The 23,761-nt window shown below is 41.0% G+C and overlaps 2 protein-coding genes across 5 annotated transcripts; both read right to left on the bottom strand.

The window, feature by feature from the left end:
* Positions 1-597: 597 nt before the first annotated feature.
* On the bottom strand, positions 598-9,822 carry golm1 (golgi membrane protein 1). 2 transcript variants are annotated; one of them, XM_070965466.1, is made up of 11 exons: positions 9,615-9,822; positions 8,164-8,305; positions 6,808-6,987; positions 6,192-6,246; positions 5,959-6,061; positions 5,702-5,819; positions 5,121-5,283; positions 4,735-4,959; positions 4,334-4,477; positions 4,110-4,202; positions 598-3,612 (listed from the first exon to the last, which is right to left on the bottom strand). In XM_070965466.1, exons 2-10 carry the CDS (start codon positions 8,290-8,292, stop codon positions 4,111-4,113), a joined length of 1,209 nt encoding a protein of 402 aa, XP_070821567.1. In that variant the 5' UTR covers positions 8,293-8,305; positions 9,615-9,822; the 3' UTR covers positions 598-3,612; position 4,110. The 2 variants fall into 2 exon arrangements, with proteins under 2 accessions (XP_070821567.1, XP_070821568.1); XM_070965467.1 differs by having other exon boundaries at positions 5,121-5,280; positions 9,615-9,755.
* Positions 9,823-9,981: 159 nt separating this feature from the next.
* On the bottom strand, positions 9,982-18,049 carry LOC139332574 (G-protein coupled receptor-associated protein LMBRD2B-like). Of its 3 annotated transcripts, none has more exons than XM_070964608.1 (16): positions 17,939-18,049; positions 16,148-16,365; positions 15,887-15,996; positions 15,106-15,204; positions 14,724-14,891; positions 14,365-14,575; positions 14,187-14,261; positions 13,921-14,025; positions 13,654-13,837; positions 13,311-13,492; positions 12,966-13,099; positions 12,706-12,811; positions 12,157-12,254; positions 11,555-11,658; positions 10,892-10,964; positions 9,982-10,783 (listed from the first exon to the last, which is right to left on the bottom strand). In XM_070964608.1, the coding sequence occupies exons 2-16, from the start codon at positions 16,319-16,321 to the stop codon at positions 10,720-10,722; spliced, it is 1,887 nt and encodes a 628-aa protein (XP_070820709.1). In that variant the 5' UTR covers positions 16,322-16,365; positions 17,939-18,049; the 3' UTR covers positions 9,982-10,719. The 3 variants fall into 3 exon arrangements, with proteins under 3 accessions (XP_070820709.1, XP_070820710.1, XP_070820711.1); XM_070964609.1 differs by having other exon boundaries at positions 9,984-10,783; positions 16,148-16,476; positions 17,939-18,037; XM_070964610.1 differs by lacking the exons at positions 9,982-10,783; positions 10,892-10,964 and adding an exon at positions 11,091-11,146 and having other exon boundaries at positions 17,939-18,037.
* Positions 18,050-23,761: the final 5,712 nt, after the last annotated feature.

The following is a 23,761-nucleotide window of genomic DNA, read 5'->3' as shown; positions in this document are numbered from 1 at the left end:
CCGCAACCCCGAAAGGGGTAGTCAGGTATAGAAAATGGATGGATTGTCATTAATACTTCTTCTCTTTTGTTAGGAAGTTTTTTCCCCATCCTTATTTATATATTTTGTGCTGCCCTCTTTTGCACAGCTACTATGTATGTTTGCTTTTCTCTCCATCACTTATAGACCTTAGATGCAGCATGAGGTACTGTCTGATTTAGCCTTAAAGCAATATGTTCAGGTGTTGATGAAAGTGACGCAGCAGTCATGTAGATCCTCAGTGTCGCGCTCGGGTAGTTAAACATCTGTTTTACAGTGTGTGTGAGATCAGTTTTGGAAGATCCGTCCTTTTTCTTTAACCCATGGAACAATAGAGCGGCAATCGACGTGAACTGTGCATGTAAAATGCATCTGTATCACATAGACTTCTGAATCTTCTGATATGATTTATTTCAACGGTCACATGTGGAGTTATCTATGCAAATGCTTAGCCAAATACGATGGTGCAGTGCAGTGCAGTCTATTTGAGCTGTATACCTGCTTTGCAGCACGTTTTTGCACTCCATGAGAAATAATGGTTTCACCAAACAATAAAGCCCACATGACACCATGTCTTGATAGTGGTAATAAAAACAAGTTTTATTCTCTATCATCATTAAAGTCTAGGATTATTTAAACCTTTCACAAATTTGTTCAGCAGTTCAAAATAAAACACAAATTTAAATACATGAGATCAACGAAAAAGTGAACGAAATTTATAAAAAATCATCTCATCTTCATTAACATTTTCTCTCCAGGTACACAGACTTCTGGTTCAGAAAATGGGACTTTTGTTTGTTTTTGTTTTTTACAGCAATAGGCAAAGATTTCTGACAAGACAAAGCCGAGGTTGTCCAAACTTTGTGGCGTCAAACGACAAAACCAGCCACAAATGACAGCAACTCTGAAAATAAAATGACACAAGAACAAAACGGGAAACGGGATTTCTCCTAAAGATTCATAATAAGGGAAGCAATTAATCTGCCATCAGCACTCCTTACTCCTTAAATCAACAAAACGGGTCATGCTTAGGATGAGAAATTACCTTCAATTTGAGCTGATAATATGAACTCTCACTGGAAATTTGTGTTGCTCAAAAGAGGAGGTACCTGATGGAGGATTTTGCACTGAAATGCCGTTTGCGAGACGTTACAGGGGTCCGATATAAAAAACATACATGATCAAGCATTTTGTAAACCCACAAACTTAAATATAAATTCCCATCCAAGTCGTCAAAGTTTCCAAGACATCAAACAACATACAACATGGCAACCTGTATAAAAGTGTACTATGCCAGCTTATTTTACCTTTTGGTGGGAAACTAAAGCTGTAAAAAGAGGAACTTTGTTCACTCAAAATAAGCATGTTTTTGTAACTATGATGTTAATAATGATATTCTGTAAATGCATTTTCTTTCAAACTGATGTGTGGGGTTATTGAGTCAAAACCATTTTTTTCCCCTGTGGCTGAATCTTTACATCAAAAGTGAAACTATAGATCTTGAGCATCTTATCACTGTAGAGACGCTGTTGGGAAACCTCAGGAACAGGAGCAGCGAAGCAGCTTCAGCCTCAGCCTGCATCAGTGTGGTGGAAAACATTGGAAATAAAATGTACAGGAGACCTTCCAGTGATCAAGCTTCAGTTCTCTCCTGCACACCTGTCTTTGTACCTGACAGGTGCACAAGAGCTGAGCTGTATATACAGATATCACATTTTACCACCTCCTGTAATGACACAGCTTCAGATCAGCAAGTAATGGAGGTTATCGTTCCACTACGTGACTATGAATTCTTGGATGACTAGTCAAAGCATTATGGAAATTATGGCAATTACGACTACAACACACTGACTTTAGTCAAAGTCTCCACTTTTAAACAAAGCAGAATACCTGGAAAATAACATAAATCATCTTTCCTGTATAAAACACAAGGCAATAAAAGATCCCGCCACAAAATTAGACTAACTTTTTCCTATTTCTGATGCCTAACATTAGTTCACATTTACGCTCGCGCACACAATTTCCAGTCAAGTGCAGCTTTAAGTTGAATGGACATTTTAGCACAGCGGCTGAACAGTTCACATCTACTGGACACAACACGCCATTCCAGGTTCAAGTAAAGTCCTTCATAATGTTACAGCTATTCTCAAAAACCTCTCTCTGCACATTCTCCACAAAACATACAGCCCATTTAATTCAGCAGGCCAGAGGCAGGATCCACAAAGTGACTTCACAAAACTTGGAGCAGGTCCAGCAAACATGTGAGCAAACATGTGAGCAAACTGTGAAGCAACTAACTGACTGCAAGGGGAAACTAGTGTACACACAATCAATAAGGCATGCGTCAAAATAAAAGAAGATGCTTGATCTGCAAATATTAACCTGGTGTTCCAAACTATCGTGATAATCTATAACTGTTTTTACGTCTTACTGCTCACAAACATTGAGCACAGCACACATCCAACTGTGTGATCCTTTGATGAATATGCTTGCTTGTTGTGTGCCATGTCTGTTCAGCCAACCTTACTTCTAACAGCATTTTTGGCTACATGGGAATCAAGAGGAGCTGCTGTGTTTATTTTCCCACATGACTGGGTTTAGCATAATTAGACTCAGCAGCCTAACAAGACCCTCAGCACATTTCCTTCGTTTGCTGCGGTTAGCCTACAGAAAGCCTCATTTGCATTCACCGCCAGACCTTTCAGAGAGCAAAACGTCCTGTCCGCTGGCCCAAAGTCAGCATCCTTCCTATGAGAGGCTCTGTGCATGTGCACGGGCAGCTTAAGGCATTGTTTGAGATGCTGTAGAATGTGTGAGAGAGAAGAGACCTGTGCTGCAGATCCCTCTGGTGGACGTGTTCTGTCATTGGGATCACTTACAGTAGATCATATTCACACCTCACAACCCTGTGAGGGTCTGCACATTATCATCACTTATATTGCATTCAAGTTCCTCCCATTACAGAACGGACACAAAACACACATCTAATCACATAAACAAAATCTACTGATTTCCAGGCATGTTGAGATGATGCTTTTTTCAGCCAACGCCTGTCAGCTGTTGGCATGTAGAGATGAAGAGTGCACAGAGGTAAAAGCTAAGCAGGTGATACGAAAGTACTTAGAAGTACTTTCATGTCATCTGAACATACTGAAAAGAAAGTGAGTACAATCACTAAAAAAAAAGCACCTCAGAGCTTCATGTACACAGTGAAACGCATGAGAATGGAAATATGAGCACACACACTCAGCTGACGGTTGCATATTTCAGCCATTTTTTGTGGCTCTTCCAAAATATTGTGCATTTGATACAGCTGTAAATATTCTTACACTCATACAGAAAACCTGATGACCCAGCTGATAAACTATGAGTACATGTAATCAAATGTAATATACAAATGCAATTAAGATGACAAATAAGAGACATTCCAGGAAGCAAATGCTCAACCTAATGTCCAACCTAATGTCACAAGTCTGTCTTTCCGTCTGGGTTTGTTTTGTGTTCACTGTGTTTGGAGGGCTGCATGAACCTGTTCAGGCGTATAGGGGTCCTGCTTCCTAATGTGGTGTGCACGCTCCTTCTCCAACTCCAGCCCTGCAAGAAAAAAAATCAATAGTAATATCCTGATTAAAAAACACAAGCATATCTGTGTTTATATTTTCTATTAATATAGCCGCAGGGGGCCTATAGCACAAGGAAGAAGATCTAAAAAGCTGAATAACCTTTCATTAAGACAAAATAAAGTCGAGTCAAGAACAAAAACATGATGAATGTCAGTAAAAGTTGTTGAATGGACAAGTGCCATATGATTTTGACATACTTTAATTCCTGTACAGACTGGAAAAAAATCTATTTTTATTACAAAAAAAATGTCACTTGACAATAAATTGCAAAACACACACTTTATCATGCTTCATGAAATAAACAGTGACCCATCTCAGAGATCAGGTTGAAACTTAACAAATGTCTGAGCTACTTCGTTTTTAGCCATTACAATGCATGGCATGTTGAGTCAGCGTTGTTTTACTATAATAACTTGAAGCCAGTGACCATCAGTGGAGAAGACATCAGGGTGTGTTATCAGTGCATACCTTAGATTTGAGCCAGTTCGGCCTGTTTGTCAGCTTCAAACTCGCCTTCATTCTCATCATCGCCATTATAGTCAGCCAGCTCCTGCTCCAAGTCTGTCAGAAAGCAGTGTGGTTATTAACATGGAACACACACAAATCCCTTTTTTCCGCTGTGCATTTATCAATAACTATCCCTCATTCAGAAGTGGAGAAAAAAACGTACTCAGACAAATGCAGACAAATACCTATATTTTCAGGCCGTTTACTCTGCTGTTGTTTCTCCACATTGACCATCACTCGCTCGTCTGCGTCATACTCGTCTGGCTCCTCGGTTTTCTGAGTCTCATCTGCCTTCCCCCCTCCAATCAGCATGCCTTCCATCCCCGGGTCTGTCACAGAGACATGACCAATTTTTTGTTTCAGTTTCTAAAAAAATTCACAACCTCTTCGCTGAGGATGCCTGGACAAGAATAAGTCACTTGTTCACTGCTTTCGACATGGAAGACCAGTGGAAGCCAGTGTGTTAGCTGGACATCAGGGGACATGGTGCTAGTACCTGTCAAGCTGCCTCACTGTGGCTCAGGTTATCACTGAATGAAGAGCTACACCGCAAGTCGCTTCAACTACTAAAAGGTGAGTTCTTTACCTTCTGTGTGAGTGTCCTCTTCATGAGCATCCATCAATTCCATGTCTTTATCCTCAGTCAGATTATTGGTCAAAAGTTTGCTCTTCTCTGCCTTCTCCTCTGTCAGGACTGTGCCCTCTGGTGGAAGCAAAGTGTCCTGCTTAACTGCAGCAGCTGAGGGGACAGACCGGGACTCTACTTCGGAGAGATCTTTCGCTGGCTTCATGTCCGCCTGGGCATCGGATCCTTGGAAAAAACCAGGAAGACAGCAAGGGCAATGTGAGCATGCAGAGAAACAGATAAATACACAAAAAATGTACATACATGAATATTAGGGTCATTGCATGCTTTTATATGCTAAATGCCACTAAAGAAGCCTAAGCCACCAGAACATCAACATATTTTACCTCTGTCCACGATGATCTCATTGGTCAAGAGTTCAGATGGTTCATCGCCTTTGGGCTGAGGGAGGCTTGGTGTGTGGCTTCCAACAGTTGATGTCTTAACTGCATTAGCCACAGTAATGACCGCTCCATCCTCTTTTACAGCTCCATTAACTGCATTTTCCTGCTGAGAAGTAAACATCATCATACAGTATACCACATGACTTTATGCCATAAAAGGCTAGGTGGACAATAACTGTTGAAGTAGGAAATGTCAAAGCCAGCCAATGCTTTTAGATCTCTTGATTATAAACACTTGGTGAGCAGAAAATCTGACTATGTGAGCCATCCTTCCATGTTGATTTTGCTAAATTAACAGGTGCAACATCAACTCCAGACTACACAGAATAATCCTGAATAGATCTTGAAGTGCAATGGGTTTCAATGACCAAAGGACCAGAAGAGGATTAGGCTTTAACATACACATCAATTTACAAAATTGCATGATCAGACGAGGTCCTCCGCCCTGATCTCGACCCTGTGAAAAAGACTAATAGTTGACATTGTTTCATGTGGTTCATTGTCAAACAGGAAAGACATCTTACCGGTGAGGAGACACCTGGAGCGAGCTTCTCCATTTTCTTCTGAACTTCAAGTTTAGCAGCAGCTACTCTCTCATCACACAACTCCTTCTGGGACAGGACCTGGGACTGACAGTGGGTCCTACACATGTGTACAAACACACACATACACGTGAACCAGAAATAATGGAAATATATTCTCTGGACTGAGGCAATTCATGATGGCAATGGAAGTTTGTGTGTATGTGATATATCTGAAGCTTACTCCCATCCTTCCTTACATGTCAAAAGTGAGTTTGTTGTTGAGGGTTTTGATGTTGCTTTGGCAACTCTGCAGCTCCTTCTGAAGCTTTCCCAGGTCATCATTTAGCTGATTCAGCTGACCTACAGTACATACACACACAAAACATCAAGGGCCACAGAATAACTGGAGCATTACTTTTCTGTGGAGCTCTGTGGGCTGTTGACAGTGCAATATTTGAGCATAAAAAGTGAAATGCTAACAGTTTGTCACCTTTGAGTTCCTGTATGGTTTTGGTACTGGAGGAAATGTTCTGCTGCAGTGTGCCCTAGAAGCAAAAACACAGCACTTCTCAATATGAGCCGCTGCTTTACAGTGCCAATGTTTCATGTTTGTTTAAGTGACAGTTCACCCTAAAATCCAAATTCGATTTTTTCCCTCTTCCCTCTGTAGTGTATCTAGATTGTTTTGGTATGTGCTGCCGAGTCCTGCAGATGTCGGCTGTAGACATGTCCGCCTTCTCTCAAATATAATGGAACTAGATGGCACTTGGCTTGTGTTGCTCAAAGCTTGCGCAGTTTCATGAGGAAATATTTTCTCTCTACTAAACTACACCCAACAACTGTATCACTGTGCAGAGGGAAGCATGCAAACATTGACGCCGTCATCCTCAGCTGAGCTGTAACACTGGATAAAGAGTACTACCGTGAAGAGGAAAAATATATATTTTTGATTTTGGGGTGAACTGTCCCTTTAAATGTGAACCACAACAGTGAGGAAGTCAAGTGTTTTCGCTGGCCCCCAATTCCTCTGTGGTCATAGTTTACACACAGCTGTCCAGTGTGCGGTTTGTCCCCACTTAATTCTAAACTCTGGTGTATGTGTGCACCTTCTCTTGGCTGCAGGTGTTCTGGGCTCCTTCCAGCTGTCTCTTGTAGAGGCTTTCTATGTGGCTTATCTGCTCCTTCTGCCTCTGGATCTCCTCCTGGAACTGATTCTTCTTCAACTCTGCTACTCCTCGCTCCGCTGCTCCACGTCGCACCTGGCCTTCCAACTCATACAGCTTAGTCTGTATCACACAAACAAAGAAGGTTGAGGCTAGTTCAGGTTATCCGTCACTTTTTTCAGCTCATTCATGTGCACCTCGTAATAGTTAGACAGAAGGAGACATTAACATGACATTAAACAGACAGAGTTCAATAAAAATGTAAACAACCACCAGGACAAATTGTGCTCCGATCAGTCAAACCACTTGACAAGGGCGTGGTGGATGTTTTGGTGTCTATTTGTTCTACTTGTTCTGTCCTCTCCATTGTTATTCTGCTGCTGTAACAGGTGAATTTACCCAGGGTGGGATAAATAAAGTCTTATCTTGACACTTGAAAAAATGGGGTGGACTGATGGACATGGTTGGAGTACAAAGTCCATTTTCATCTTGACCTGCGCTCATTTGCAAGTTGCAAATGACTTTGTCCTGCCACTCACAACAAGTGGATAGCCCGTATTTGTTCTTGAAAATGTTCTGTGCTCTTAGGCAGCCGTTAGCCCGTGTAAAACAAATCTTGCAACACATAACTGTGGACCCTTTGACCTTCTCGCGGAAGTGACGTAGGCAGTAATGAAATCTGAACACAAATAGTTTGCAAGACAACTTGGAGACACATGAGAGACACAGGCGTGAACAGCGATGTGTCTCGGCTGTGATCGGATCACCCAAGATGCATGATAATGCCAGGTGTAAACAGGTTTGAAGAGTCTTTGGGTTTTGGACTGTTGGTTGGATTAAAGACAATAATGGACAGATTACTAAATTAAGAAAATAATTGTTAGTTGCAGCCCAATGCACAATGTACTTAAAGACTTTCCCACAACCAAAACCTGGAAAAAAACTGATAACCAAATGAGGAACTGAAGAAATATATCTCACTTCTGCAGAAGGGAATCTTGCATTGGTGTTACAGATCTAACCCATCTAACTCATCATTACACGGCATGTGAACTGTAAACACATCAAGTTTAGGAAAGTGCTGTCAACCAGAAGCTGACATTGCAGATCTAGTACACTGTCCACTATGACTAGAAAACCACAGAAATACACACACACACACACACACACACACACACACACACACACACACACACACACACACACACACACACACACACACACACACACACACACACACACGTATAACCACCCACAGAAACATACACATATGGAAAGAGAGAGAGAATATTAACCTACCTGTAGCTCCAGGTTGCGGGAGCTGGACACCCAGTAGTTAAAGCCCAGAACCAGGATACAGGCGATTAAAGCACCGATCATAAGAGGCGGTGATCTTCCTCCACGACGCCCGTTTCCCAGCCCACCCATAGCTGTCTACAAACTGGACACACACAAACCACAGTCAGGGTCTGCCCATTTTCCAATAACTCTACAATGACATGTTTTAAATAAGCATCTTCTGTCTGTGAGCCCTGAATCACATCTACTATTTGAAACTAGTCAGCAGACATGATGCTAATTATGGCTGATATCATGGCTGCGGTCATTAACGAAGCCTACAAGTATTTGGGTTTTGCTTTTTGAAGTGTAAGAAGCTCGCTCACAGAAGTTGTATTGCCTCTTACTCAACACTATGAAACAGCAGCTTGACCTTTACAATGCTGACTCAATAAAAATGTCTGTGGATTGTTGATGTGAAAGAACATTTCCAGAGATTCACCTGTGCTAAACACAACAAACAGACAAAAACAGACCAAGATCCAAACTGCTACAGTATCATGTCGTCTGGTTGTTGCAATGCATACTGTCCATGTAACAGTTCCTTCCAATCATGCAAATGATCCAGACAAGACCCAGATGCAAAGAACTGTTTAAAATGGTAGAAAGTAACCTCGTAAATTACTTAATGCAGATTTCTCAAAGGCTAAAGTCAAAGCAGACGCTGAGGCAGAATCACAAAACAGTGGCTACAAATCAAACACCACACAGAGATAACGTTAAATGTAATATTATCAATAATCAGTTGTGATTTACCCGAGGAGAAAGAGGCGTGTCGTGTTAACCTAGCTTTAGCTAATTAATGATGCTGATATTAATGTCGATGATTCCCAGTCAACCAGGGTGGCCGAAGGGAGCCAACCTGAGCCCAAGATGACAAACAAGCACTTGAATACGATGAGAAAATCTTGGCGTCTGCAACCAAAATCACAGCACAGGCCTAATAGCAGCAGGGTATATCTTAGACGTGTCAAGCAGTCCGGACTGAGTCTCTTCTTTGTGAACTAGCAAACTGTTGACAATAAACAGTTAGCCAAAGAGGTCAGTCGTATAATCGATCAGCTGGATTCGGGTCAAGAATGAGCTTGTACCGGTGTTAAGAGTCACCACGCAGACTTACTAGTTTGTAGATGATATAACGTTATATTACAATGTAATTTCTCAAAAAACAAAATATAATAATAACAGCCAATCCAACAAAAATGTCAATTCTCTAATTCAGCATAACTTGTCGAATTTTGTCATTTGAGCCAATGCGAAAAGCAAACAGCGTTGCCACTCTACGTTACCAGCTAACATTAGCGTCGTTAGCCACGTAACGTTAGCTTCTCCCCGACTGAATGGCTTGTCTCCTACGTCCGTTAGCTTCAGGTTAGCAGTTAGCTAATGCTAGCAGCCACCCATCGACTTACCAGATAGACTCCAAACTGACAAACCAGGAAATAAATGTTTGACCCAGTATACGGAGTGATACTTGGTGATGTATTTTACAATCTGGTCACGTTCCTCTGGAAATTAACTGCGCACTATGCCCCTATGGAGTTAGCTCGTATTCATTATTGCCAAACAGTAGAGCTCTTCGGTGTTGTGCAGTGCCCGGGACAGTCAAATGCTGCCTCTGAGGTTGTATGGAAAAAAGGAGTTTTCAGGGTAAATATCGTTTAGTGGTAAAATAACTCAAGTATACATTTATCCCATATATCAAATATACAAAGTGATTTTGTAAGATTGATTTTAAAAGCAAAATAACAGTAAAGCATTTCTGCTATAGTCGATATTATCATTTGAAACTCGAAGCTTTTTATTTTTCGCTGTGTCAACAACTGATTACGGAATTTTATAGTTTACGAAGAGCACGGGAAGGCAGCACGGCCGACCGTTTAACACAGGCCAACTGTGGTACAGACAGAATTACAAAACACACACCCCTACAGAAAATAACTGTCTGTAGACTAGATTACACACAAACAAGTCATGTCATGCCAAACACAAAATGTCCAGCAAGAAATCAGTTAGACTGATGATATTTTCACTTTGAATACCTGATTCGCTTTTCATTGTTTCAGATACAGTGAGCTATTTAAACAAAAAATAAAAATATCCAGAGTCAAAGACTCAGAAAACAATACACTTTCACACATAAAATGTGTGATTATCCTCAGTCACTGAAGGTCCGTCATTTCTTTCATCCAACAATCCACGCATGTAAAACAGTATTGCTATACACTATAATATCAAAAATGTATTCCAAAAGGTTTGGCTGTGCACAGAGAGATTGAGGCTTTGGACGAGAAACATCCCTTCACAGTTAGCGATCTCCTTCAGTGTATAATCCAGTCACAGAAATCAGGTGAGATACACTGTAAAACCCTCCACTATGGGTTTTTATTTCATTTACATTTATTTTCTGGTTGTATATCCATGTATCACAGGTGCGTCATCTTCCTCTTTATTTCCTGAGATATTGTATGATCCTTTGTATTCCGATTTTTGCATTCCCTCTTTGTCCTCTGTCTGTCAAACATTGTCAAATATGCCCATCTGTGAAGGTGACAGAGACTGGTAATGTCCTCCTGAGGATCTACGGTGATGAACACAGAGAGACAGTAAGAAATTAAGGAAACCTGTTTGATGTAAGTTCTGTGATCCATATTGTTATTTAGCTCCAGTTAAATTAATGCAAACCTACCTCCTGGAAGTGTCATGGAGTAAGCCTCTCTGCTGCTCCTCCATCTCTCCCTCTCTTCTGGTCAGTGTGATAGCTGAGAAAGACCCAGAATGAGGTTTACTCAGTAAACTGTAAGCATGCAGACCTCTTGATGCTTATAAGTGGTTCTCAACCACGAAAGGTTAATATGAATCAGAATGAACAATGGAGAAAGGTGTGTAGGTGTGAGGTGATAGAAATAGCACATGGGTTCTTTTTATTATTAGCTTGCAGATTCTACAGCAGAAACACAGAAAGATGTTTGACCGTGCATGTCAGAGAACTTGCCATAATTTCAGGGCCTTACACTGAAGCAAACTAAGAATAAGTCAGGAGTCAATGGGTGGTGCATATTACAAAGCAAACTAACCTGAGTGTAAAGTGTCTATCTACTTGGAGTGGGCAGGGTGCTTTATGGCAGAAACGGCAGATGTTTAGTTTCCTGCATGGGGCAGTCAAACATCTCTAAGCAAACTCATTAAAGTAACACAAACATGCATAATATGCAATAAAATCAAGCCATCCACCCAGACCCTGCTTGAAAAGACGTAAGTAGTATAATTAGTATAATTTTTATGTAAAAGAGCCAAACAAACAGCTCACCTTTGAACAGAAACATCAGAAATAGTGAGTGATTGAAAATACCTCTTCTGATGAGCTTCCTGCCTTCATCCACCAGGTCAGAGGTCAGTTCATCGTCAGTAATGTACTGCTGAAAGCCCAGGAGGCTCAAACAGCGAGAGCCAAGGCTGAACACATGAACATGCTTTTAAATGTGTATTCTTTATGTGCTTCATAAACAAGAAGATTCAACTAATAAAGTAAAAAAATGTTATCAGGGCAGATTCCTTCCCTACAGTATTAAACAAAAGAAGGGGATTACATGACCACTACAGGAAAAATGGTGCATGAGTGCAATCCTTGCCCTTTGTGTTCCTACTTAATGCATATAAAGTAAAAAAGAAAGGAAAATACAATGTTTTAAGAAATAGTGTCACACATGTACATTGTAATTCACTTAATACATACATGAGGCTGAATAAAGTGACACCATGGAGAGTTTGGTATTTCTGTCCCGCAAACACTTGTTAGTTACTGGCTTACATATTCACCGATACAGATGTACCTGCAACAAGCTGATATCTGCCCTAATTTATCAGTCGAGCTCTAGCAAGCAGATGACCAAAAGGTGTATGAATGAATGTTTTGATGGCAGCAGGTTTACTTGTTAGCGATTGATGGCTTACCTGTAAAAAGTGGCAAAGCAGAGCAGCAAGACCAGCATGGGATAGTACATGTAGAAGCCATCAGATATGAAGGACAGCAAATGCATAGAGCCCATGATCTGACAGAGGGAAAGAAACAGGAACATTGCTTCATTTGGTCTGAATTGAATGAATCTAATTAATGGAATTGATTCACTGATGACCTCACGACAGAGGTCGGTGGAATGTGCTTTCGGTACACGGTGGTAGGTAAGCTCAGTTCATCAGCATCAGTAACAGACAGACACACACCAAAGTCACATTACACACAAACAACATTCACAGATTACCACAAGAGTTTCAAGTGCAGGAACATTTGTCTTATTGCAGCAGAAAAAAAAGTTTTTAAAATGGGACGATCTGTTTTACAGGGCATCAGCCGGAAGAGGAGGTGAGCGGGGTCATCCTCCAGATGGGGTGAGTACGGTGTCAGTGATGGCTGGTTTTGTGTCAAAAGAGATTTCTATTATGAGTTTGATAGCATGAATGGCTGTGTGTGTACTGCTTTGTGCGCGTTTGTCAGGGACTCACAGCGGTGTAGGACGTCTGTATTCTGTCCTGGTGTGAGATGGCAGAGTCCATGTGAATCAGGCCCAGAAAGTTGAGGCACAAAGGAGGGGTCAGACGACAAAACAACCTGTGAGGAAAAAAACAAAGAGAGGCAACTCAATATCCCTACGCAACGTGAGAAAACCAGACTGAGCTCTGCGTCCTCTGAAACACTACGACAGTTTACTGTAAAACCTCCCGCTCACGTGAACACTTGCATGGGGACTTTGTAAGGAACATACATGCCGCTGAACTGCAGGCTGTACGCATCAGTCTGGTGATGTGGCACCAGGTAATAGTAGTTGAAAACTCTTATCCTGAACACTGTGGAGTAGACGCAGACACACAGGAAGAGGATGCTGACAAAGCACACAATCTGGTGGAGAGAAACAAAACAGAGAGAGGATGCAGGTTAGCTTGTTCAGTGTTAGATGGATGAGGTAATGTTCCCCAGTAACAAGTCAAAACTATGGATTTTTTGCAGGCTATGGGCGCTGTGTGTATTCGCTTTTCGTTCAGTGTGTTCTTGCTTGACAAAGCTTTGGTTTGTTGTGCCTTTGCGTGTGCCTCACTGAATACGTGCCTACCTCAATGCAGATGTAGTTGTGCTGTTTTTCGGCCATGTTAACGAACACAGCAAAGAGGGACAGGACGGGGCTCGTGCTGGAGAAGGTGCTCTCAGACCAGACGACTGCTGCTGAGAGGAGACACAGGAGGACTGCCAGCAGCCTGTACAACCTCTGCCTGAACACACACTCCCAGTACCACTCTGAGAAGGAAACACACACACAAAAACACACCTCTGCGTGAGTACAAATGTTGGCCAAACAATTAAACTGACATCTTAGTGACACACACAAGTCCACATTTGTGTTGACTTACTGTGCTTACTTTCCATCTGTAAATGTGAGATTTTGACTCTGAACTCACCTACAGTAGGAGAGTAAATGAGCCTGTGGATCCAGCTGTGGTGGTGCGCTGAGGGGAAGCTGTGCATGAACTGTCGCACCGAGCTGCTCTGGCTTTTAGCCACATCTTCCAGATGAAAGGCCTCGTTTACCAAGATATGCCACAGAACCTGAGTCTGACCGTGCCTCTGCACTGCGGAGATGACCTGAAACACAAGCACACATGCAGGCAATGCGGTCACGTTTGCACTGGTTCCTTTAAAATCACACTGTCAGAAATGGTGGTTACTTTTTTATGAAGATTAACGAGGCTTCTTTTGGTGGGAAGGACGTTCTGTTCAACGGCAGAGTTTTCCATATTTCTCTCCATCTCTTCTCGGTACACAGGGGGACACTGAAACGAGATGGCGCTCAAATGAAGACACAGAGCCGAACTGTAAAGACTGTAAATGCAACAGTTCTGATGTTTTGATAAAAAAAGAAAGAAAACAAAACTTTTATTTTATTACCTGGTGAATTTGATCTACTGAACAAATTTCCTCATGTGTTTCTCACCTTTGTCAAAATGGTGTCCACACACTTCCTGAGGCAGTGGTTGTACCTGACAGATCCATGGACACCTGCCACATCCTGATAATAAGAATTTTTTTTATCTTTACAGGATAACACTTTCAGATTCAGCACCAGCTGGAATCCATCATGTTACAGCACAGAAGTGTTTATAAAACCTCACCTCCATAACATCTGCCAGGTTCTCCTCAGCCTCTGCTTTCTCACTCGCCACTTTTGCCACCTTGAAGTAGGTCTTGTTCAGCAGGTAATCAGGGGAGGATGAGAGCCAATAAGAACGCGGGATCTCCACCAGACCGTAGCCTAACAACAGCACCAGAAGGAACAGACCCCAAGTGTTGGCGGCCGTGATGCCGATGGTCTGGAGCTCTCTCCTGCAAGTTTTACAAACACGGATAAACCAGCTGACTGACAGAATACACCTTATAAAACACAGCTTTAGGCCACAAGTGTCGCTGCACAGAAGAGTTTATTTCTTTCCCATCAGTCATCTGATGTTTCCTGATCTGAGGTTTGACTCACCATGAGAGCTGCCACTGTGGGTGAGCTGCCACATAGATGAGCAGAGAGATGAAGATAAGGAGGTAGGTGCCATAATAGATTGCATTTTCAATGAGAGCCGTTTTAATCTTTCCAACTCTGGAGAACGCTCCTGACTGTGCATAAGACTGCATGAAGGGCAGCAGCAGCCTGTATACACAGAAAACACACACACATAAAAGTGAGAGTGAGAGGGTCAGGATAGTAAAACACAGTTGGGTTTATAAGAAAAGACTGAACATACAGTACAGCAGTTATAGCTGAGGTTTGAATAAGCTCATGACTGTGTGTGTGTGTGTGTGTGTGTGTGTGTGTGTGTGTGTGTGTGTGTGTGTGTGTGTGTGTGTGTGTGGTAGGATCTCACCAGGTAAGAAACTGGGAAGCCCAGTACACTACTCTCCAGAACACTGGTAGGATACCATCTGGGATGTAACTCCATGGCTCTTCACAAGCCTTTGGTTTACTGCAACACACAAAGAATATGACCATACATGTATGCACACAGTGTCATTAAACACACTTTGAACTGCACTTATGCCCACAGCTGTTTACCAGAGTGTCACAGAGACTCACGCTTGGTGTCGCCAAAGTCAGAAAAATTAAAATCCTACACTTTTTAGCCGAATAATAATAATAATAATAATAATAATAATAATAAACTCACCTCTTCTTCAGTATAAAACTCTTTATGGAAAGACAGGTTGGTGCTGATATTCAGCACTACTTTTCAATGCTGCAAGCATCATAAAGGGAATTTAATTCTACCTCATTGCATTGAGGAGGAGGCAGAAATCTCTTTGTCACTTTGGCAAATGACACAACACCATCTGCACGGTTACACACCAGAGGAGATGGGTGAGTAGAAAAAATGTTCCTTTTCTCTACATTGTTTAAATACTACATTTATACTTACATTTAGGTTCAATTCATAAAACAAGCTGACTCTAAGAATCTCATTTGTAACTCACACACCTGTGATCTGTAAATCTCACATCACTGCTATTGATGGCTGTGATTTCCAAAGAGTGAACCACAACTGCGCTGTTAGAAAACAATGGAGTAAATAAGGACACATAATCACCTTTCATATAAAGCACTCAGTGTAAAAGAAAACCACCAACGCTGATAAGTAATAAGTAATTTACCTGACAGCTAGATGAACAGAGAAGTTGCCTTCTATCTGATTGGAGCCTCTTGGTGGTGTTACAGGAGTCGTGAGGTTGGTATGGTCCAGAACACACTGCTTGTAGATGGTCTAAAAGAGGAGTCGACACAGTCAGTCTCCATGAACCACATGATGAAGCCTATTCAGTACATTACAATGGTGCAGGTGAGAGTAGCATAAAAACAGCCTCACTCAGACAAACACACACAAGCGAAAGAGAAGCGGTGCAATGGCTTCATACCGTGCTGACATCGAGCGGCAGGATGAAGACAATGAGGAAGCAGAGGTACCAGGACAGCAGCGTCCCCAACAGGACCATCCGCTGCTGCTTCTGCAAGTCTCCATAGCGCTGGAGGAGGAAGAGGGCCAAGAGGAAAACCACCACGACCACGACGCCCAGCACAGCACCACTCATGGCGATGAAGGAACAAGCAGACGTCAAGAGGTCATGATGACAGACTGGCGAGGCGAGAGAGAGAAGGAGGGAGGAAAGAGGAGCTGACTGGACAAACTGCAAACTGATTGGATATCAGCTGTTATCTGCTGGATAACAGGGAGAAACAATCTGACCTGAACATGCAGGGAAAAACACATTTATGATACAGCAATGAAGCGAGGAGGGAGAGAGCAGGAGGGGCATGAAAGGAGGTGAAGAGAGGAAAAAATAAAAGATGAAGTGAGATAGTGTTAAAAGGTCCAAACCAGTGGTTTCATGTTACTTTCAATAACTTCTGTAATATATGAAAATCTGTTAGCAGACTCTTGTGAGTTGCCTCATGTGTGTAATCCATCATATTAAACATCAAATATGCATTTATGTTATTTAGCTACATCATCATTATGAAGGTTGGGAAATCTTTCAAATGCAGTGCGAAACAACAATGACGTAACTGTGGCGACACTTCATGCAGACTTGTTTACTATGATCAATTACACATCTCAACCAACAGTATCATTGATTTTCATTTGGGATTAGTCAAGATTATTATTATTATTTAACGTCCAGTGGTTGGACTGTGGGGACCACTGATTACTTTTAAGCAGGGAGTTTGTATCCTGCTCTGTGTGATTGTTGTTGTTCATCGTTCCATCGCGACAACAGCCTGAGCTGGAAAACTAACATCAAGGCAAGAAGGGGATGAGCAGACTCTGTTTCCTGAGGAGGCTCAGATCATTCAACGTGTGCAGCAAGATGTTGGAGATCTTCTACCAGTTTGTTGTTGCCAGTGCACTCTTCTTTGCTGCAGTGTGCTGGGGGAGCAGCATCGGCAGCGACACCAACAGACTGAACAAACTGATCCATTATTGGCTGCAAATTAGACACTTTTGAGGTGGTGGTGGAGAGGAGGACACTGGACAGACTGTTATCCATCATGGATAACCCTGAACATCCTCTTCAGCGGAGCTTCTTCTCCATTAGACTGCTCCAACTCCGCTTTCACAAGGACTGCTTCAGGAAATCATTCCTGCCTCGAGCCATCACACTGTACAATAGTAACTTAGACAGTTAATCCACCAACCTCACAAACCCCAATATTCCAGTGTTACATATTATCTGCACTACTGCAATATTGCACTTACTGTTTATGGTTTACATTTATTTATCATCTGCAACTTGCAGATATATTTTTTTCAAATATATTAGCTCAGCTGCTGTAAATATTTGTTTATATACTATGTTATGTTGTATTTTCATTATATTATTATAATATTATCTATTATGTATTATATATTCTAATACATATTATATAACTAGATATTTAGTTATACTTATTTATATATTTTGCTATATGTTTTAATCATTGCTATTATTCTATGTTTATATACTTAGTTATATTTTAAGAATTGCTCTCATCCTTCTTCTTCTTTGTTGTGTATATTTTGTGTTTGTCTGTATGTTTAAACTGCTGCTGCGACGAAATAATTTCCCAAATCGGGATCAATAAAGGAACAGTCTAAGTCATTGTTGATCCAGCGGGTCGGTGAACAAACAGCTTGTTGCTACAGAAAGAAGAATGGAGGTGACTCTTACCTTCGCTGTTCGAGCTCTCAGGTTGGAGCTGGCGAGCCTGGAAAATTGTGTGAATTTACGGTCACACTGTGTTCCCGAAATGTGGAGTCCCGACAAACGTACACAACCTTTGAAACTACACTACGTAACAGCCACACAGCGTGCTCGCTCGGCGGCGCAGCACGGAATTCTGGGTATTGTAGGCTGAACAGGAAACCAGACACCGGGACACTCACTGGAGTACCGGCTGCTCCACGAGGCAAATAAATACTGGCATATATTGCACTACTCAGATCTTTTTATGACGTTTGAGTAAAGAAAACCACAAAAGCACATAAGCATTTACATCAAAATACACATAAGTACAAATTTCACAGAACAGCCCTTTTCAGAGTAACGTTACCCATATTATTGATGCATGAATCTGCCCAACTCTTTAAAATGAATATATATGGGAATCAGACAATTCTTGTTCATATAATGATATAATAATTAATTTCGTTGGTTATATTTTTTATTATTAATCTGAATCAGGAAAATAACTCGTGAAGAAAAACGTTTAATTGGATTTTTGTGGAATGGAAGTATAAAGTAGCAGAAAATGAAACTACAAGGTACAAGTACTTGAACATTATACTTAGGTACAGCACTTGAATAAATGTATTACTTACTTACTTTCAACCACTGATATTGCAAAATATTATAAGTGTAACCTACATTTATATACATGGCAAAACATATACACAGTGTATCACATTTGATTCTCATAGATATGGAGAATAATATAGAAAATATATGTGTAGATAAAAAGATACTCCATATCCTGTGGGGATAGTAGGTATAACCTATAATAGACTCACCTTGAACTGCAAAACATTGAAAAATATACTTTATACTGCGTTTTTACACAGCAGACACTAATTTCAAAGTTCATTTGAATCAAGGGTTTAATCAGGGGACAGATGCGCCACACAAAACCCTCTGAGACAAATCTGTGATTTGGGGCTAAATATATGAAACTGACTAGATGGCATTTGTTCCCATTACTAAAGTTCACCTTTCTTTCTGCAGGGTGCTAATGTGTTTACAGACATAAATATTATGGTACATGGAAGAAAGTGTCAGTGTACATCATTATTTGTATAGTATTTAAGAAAATCTGCTGTTTCTAAGAAAAATTAAGGTAAAGATGAAGTCATGGTGATAAAGTTATCATCAACAGCTGTGAGATGATGATCTAACTGATTACTTTAAGAATAACATGTTTCTGGGACATTTTTTTTTAATCTCATTGTGACATTTTATTGTAATGGTACACAATATCGTCTCAGTATGTCACATGATTCAGATTCTCACACACTGAATCAGGACACAACAATTATTTGTTATTAGTTTTTCAGCATTATGATGTTTCATGACTCCAGAGCCGATTCACACACTTAAACATGGGCTACATACTGTACATTACATCCTGTGATGCCCTCCAAACTGGCCTTTAGTTCAGATAAAAAGATGAGTTGACTTCTGTTGTCTTCAGCAGTGTAAATGCATGAATGTTGATTGTTTCACTGTCTTGATGAATTGACCAGCAGTTAGTTGCACATTCAGCTACGTGAAATGAAAAAGAAAATCATACTTTTTATCGACTGACAGATCTTGTGCACAGTTTTTTCAGCACGTTTCTCATTCGGTTCCACACTTAAACATACAATATTCAGTCTGTGATTGCAGGCCGAAACAGTACATTCACTGGAACTGTTGGGACAGTTCAGTATCAATGCAACATGACAGGAGTACAATAGTTTCCATTAGCTTTAAGCACAAATCACAGCAATTCACCCATTCAGTATGAAACATCCACTGAATTCGTGTATAATGTGTCAGTTAGGGCTGTTTTAGCTTACTTTGTCCCTAAAATAATTTTTTTTTTTTTTTTAAAAAAAGGACAGTTTCCTGATGTCAGTGCAGTCACCTTGTCCATTGTGTGTTACAGCATAAAACCCAAGAAAAGGCAAAAAGAAAACATCTTCAATCCATTTCAGCTGTGGAGGGACATCCACACATATGGGTCGTCAGCGTACACAGGGCCCAGTATGTTGAAGCACACGGCTCGGTGTTCCAGTAAAAAGTCCATCTGGCTCAGCAGATCCAGACATAGATGTTCTACAAGAGACAGACAAACAGACCAGTTGTCAGCCACTCTGGAGACCCCCAGTGCATCCATCCAAACTGACCCAAAAATGTCCAGAGACTCCGGCCAGTCCTCCAGAAGATTGTCCATCAGCTCCATCTGGTTATTAAATCTGTTCAGCAAATAAATCTTGTCCATCCACAGTCTATATGATGAAGCTCAGTGCAGAGCAGTCCCAGGGTCGGTGCTGGGTCTCTGTCACATTACTCCTCTCTGTCTCTGTCGCTTTGTTTCTGCGGCGCTTGGCTAATTGCGCCGATCCAAACAGTTACAGTATAGATAAAAGCTGGCAGCATTGGCAGGTGCTTAGCGAGGCCATCTGTCAGCCTACATTCTCACATTAACCCCTTCACTCTCTCGGATTAGTGTAATAAGCCACACAACCATTAAGACCCTGCAGTGCTCGAGCTGTATCAGTATTCTCATTGAGTCCCCCATTACTCACTCATTTAATCTGGAACATGCGTATACTGATTCAGATTTTTACATCATTACTCTGCTCCAGTTCTGAACACAAACTCACACTTTTCACAGCTAACACACAGACGGGCAGAGAGACAGGTGCACCCGTATTCACGCATAATGGAAAATATAGGTCTCAGTGTATCTGAATATCTGTGGCTCGTGAAAAGAAACGTGAAAAAAACAAAAACAAACTGTGTCTGAGTGAAGCTGAGGGAGACATTCTGTTCTGTTCAAATTATTATCAAAGTTCAGCAAAAATTAAACAGTGGCTCTAAAATGTATTCACCTGCCTGTTAAGTAGGCTTCTTATTTAACAGTACACACCACTAGATGGAGGTAATGAGTTTGTTTTGTGATGGCAGGTCAGCAGGTAAATGAAACCATGGGGGAGTTTGTGAAAAGATGAAGCAGACAGATTATTTGTTACATCTCATGAATATGAATGCAGCAGTCTGGTAATAAATCCTACTGCCATTATGTTTATAATATTCCGTTTTTGTTCAAGCAGTTTTAAGGAGGTGTGGATGCAACTTAATCATCATCTACCTTCCAAATTTACTTATAAATATCAATAAAATTTTAGATTATTTCTTTCAGGACCGCAAACATTAAATAACTAACAGCAAATTGCACAAACAGTATGACGTATACTGACACAGTGGCACATAATCCCAGTTTACAGCAGATGACGATGAATTATGGTGAATTATGGAGTCAGAAATTTTTCTGATTATTACACTCAGAATCTAAATAGGAGTTTATGCAGTCGTGCTTCTATCAATGCGTGCCACTCATTACAGGAAATCAATATTGATACTTGAACAAAATAAAACATGCCAGCGATTCATCTCAAGAAGAGTTCAGACCCTTGAGACTAAACTCAGGTGAGATCAGGTGAGATATTAGCCGTCCCTCCTCCACACTATTGTCTTCTCTTTTTTTATTCTTTTGTCATTAATCACTTTAATCTTTTGGTTACAGAGAGATGGGCTTCTTGGGCCAGTTGTTTATCACACAGAGAAGAAGGGTGTCATATTTTAATCTTTGCGAGTCTCAAACACAACAAAGACTCGGTCAGGTTTCTCGTCTTTCCCCTTGGCACCACAGGGCAGTGATTAGTTGGGAAACTCAGCCCTCGTACCAAAGCCTTGTGCTATGCTAAGCTTCAGTGTTAATAAGAGCTCAATGGTGAGAAATCACTTAATTCACAGAAGATGACAAACTCCCTTACAGTAACTAGCAAAGATACCCTGATTCAGGTAATTAACACTACACATTGCAAGACTCAGATATAGATAATACAACCAATCAGCATCAAGCACCCCAACAGGGAAGAAGGTAGAAACTGAGAGGTACTCACATGTAAAAGTAGCAATACCACTGTGTAAAAATACTCTGTACAAGTAAACGTATTTGTTTCAAAATATGTTCAAAATACAAAAAGTTGTATTATTTACTGTATTTACTCTATTATGGAAGTTGTATATATTGCCAATTTATTTAAATATATAAATATTATCATCGTCTATATATTTTTCTTTTGCTCTTTTCTTTATTGTATAGGTAGTCATTTACTTATTTATTTCTTCTTTTCTTCTCTTTTCAGTAGTCTGATCTTCCAGGGTCTTCTTGTGTACATATACTATGTCTGATCTGTCAGAAATCATGTGTAATACATTGTTTTGTATTGTCTATGCAGATACTGCAGGTGTATGTTTACACAGGGGCTTTCTGTTGTGTTTGCACACATGCATTCATACATATGGACAGTAGGTATGCATGTATGCATGGAAACAGGGTTATTTGGACATTGGACTGATGTAATGTTGCAATCACTGCAGTAATAATGCCATTAACCTGTTTGATTATGTTTTTTAATGTCTTTTTGATAACATTGTTTGTCTTCAGTAGTCATCAGGTTTCAGATGTGTTGTGAATAATTTGCATTGTACTGTTCTGTTATGCACAGTATGTGCAGACACTCTGGACTTTGGATTTTGGGCATTTGCACATTTGTGTATATGTAATGAATATCCAGGGATGGTTACAATTGTGTCTTGTCTGTGGCCCCTGTAACACTCCACGTGTCCAGGTATGTGTTCATTCGTTTCTTTATTATTTTTTTAGGAGATCTGGAGACTGAGTTGGGGAGTGTAATGCAGTCCTTCAAAATGTTTATGTGCCATATAAAATAAACTGCATCAGCTGCTCACGTAAAAAACAAACAAATAAGAAAAAAAATTATATTATTAGATGGAAACTATTGATGCATTGAATTTGTTAGCGTCACTTTAACAGTGCAGCTGATAAAAGTGGGGCTAGCTGTATTTACTTTGCTTGGGAGCTAAATCTCTAACATTACATGATGACTTATTAGTTGATTATGTTTTGTATTAATGACCTGAATCTGCAAAGTAAGAAGTCCCTATAGCTGTCAGATAAATGCATTCAAGTGAACAGTACAATATCTGCCTCCAAAATGAATACAAATGTGCCTCTTCAGCACTGGAGACTAGCACACCATAAAATGTGTGCACAGTCTATGAAATGTTCTCACCCATGAAAACTCATCGTGTGGTTCAACCCTTCAGATGGTTAAAACTATATAAACAGTATTTTAGGTCAGCATGTCTTTGTCATGTCGATGGTGTGTAACAGAGGGGATTCCTTGTTGGTGAGCAGGGGATGTTTGTTTTCCTGTGTGGTAAACTTTGCTTCTAAGCCCAGTCTGCTACTGTTACTGGACTTCCTCTGTCTCTTCCGCTGCCTTTACTCACTCTCTTCCTCCTCAGAGTTCAGCCCAAGTCTTCAGTCGCTCTTATCCATGTGTCTAGCGTCTCCTATTCTACCCCTTCACTCCCCACCACCATCACTGCCCTCCCTCTGCATATCCAGACGGCGAGCTGCTGGGAGCACGTCCAGCGTGGCCTTATTCAGATCAGTGAGAAACAGTGTGTGAACAGCCTCGTCTCCCATCGTGCTCATTGAACAACAGCTACGAGTGCGCTGAGACCCCTGGGTTTGAAGTCTGTAACATTTGATCCATGGGAAACCCTCGTGCACAATGACACTGCTGAACAATGTGGCCCCAGTTCTGTGTGTCCCCAGAGGGCCACTGTAGACTGCAGATCTTATAACCTGTCCTGGATACATCAGTCCCCAGGGAGACGACCACTCCCATTTGAAAC

The sequence above is a fragment of the Chaetodon trifascialis genome, chromosome 6 (assembly GCF_039877785.1).
Source record: "Chaetodon trifascialis isolate fChaTrf1 chromosome 6, fChaTrf1.hap1, whole genome shotgun sequence".
Lineage (NCBI taxonomy): Eukaryota > Metazoa > Chordata > Actinopteri > Chaetodontiformes > Chaetodontidae > Chaetodon > Chaetodon trifascialis.
This window is presented reverse-complemented; position numbering and strand designations above follow the sequence as displayed.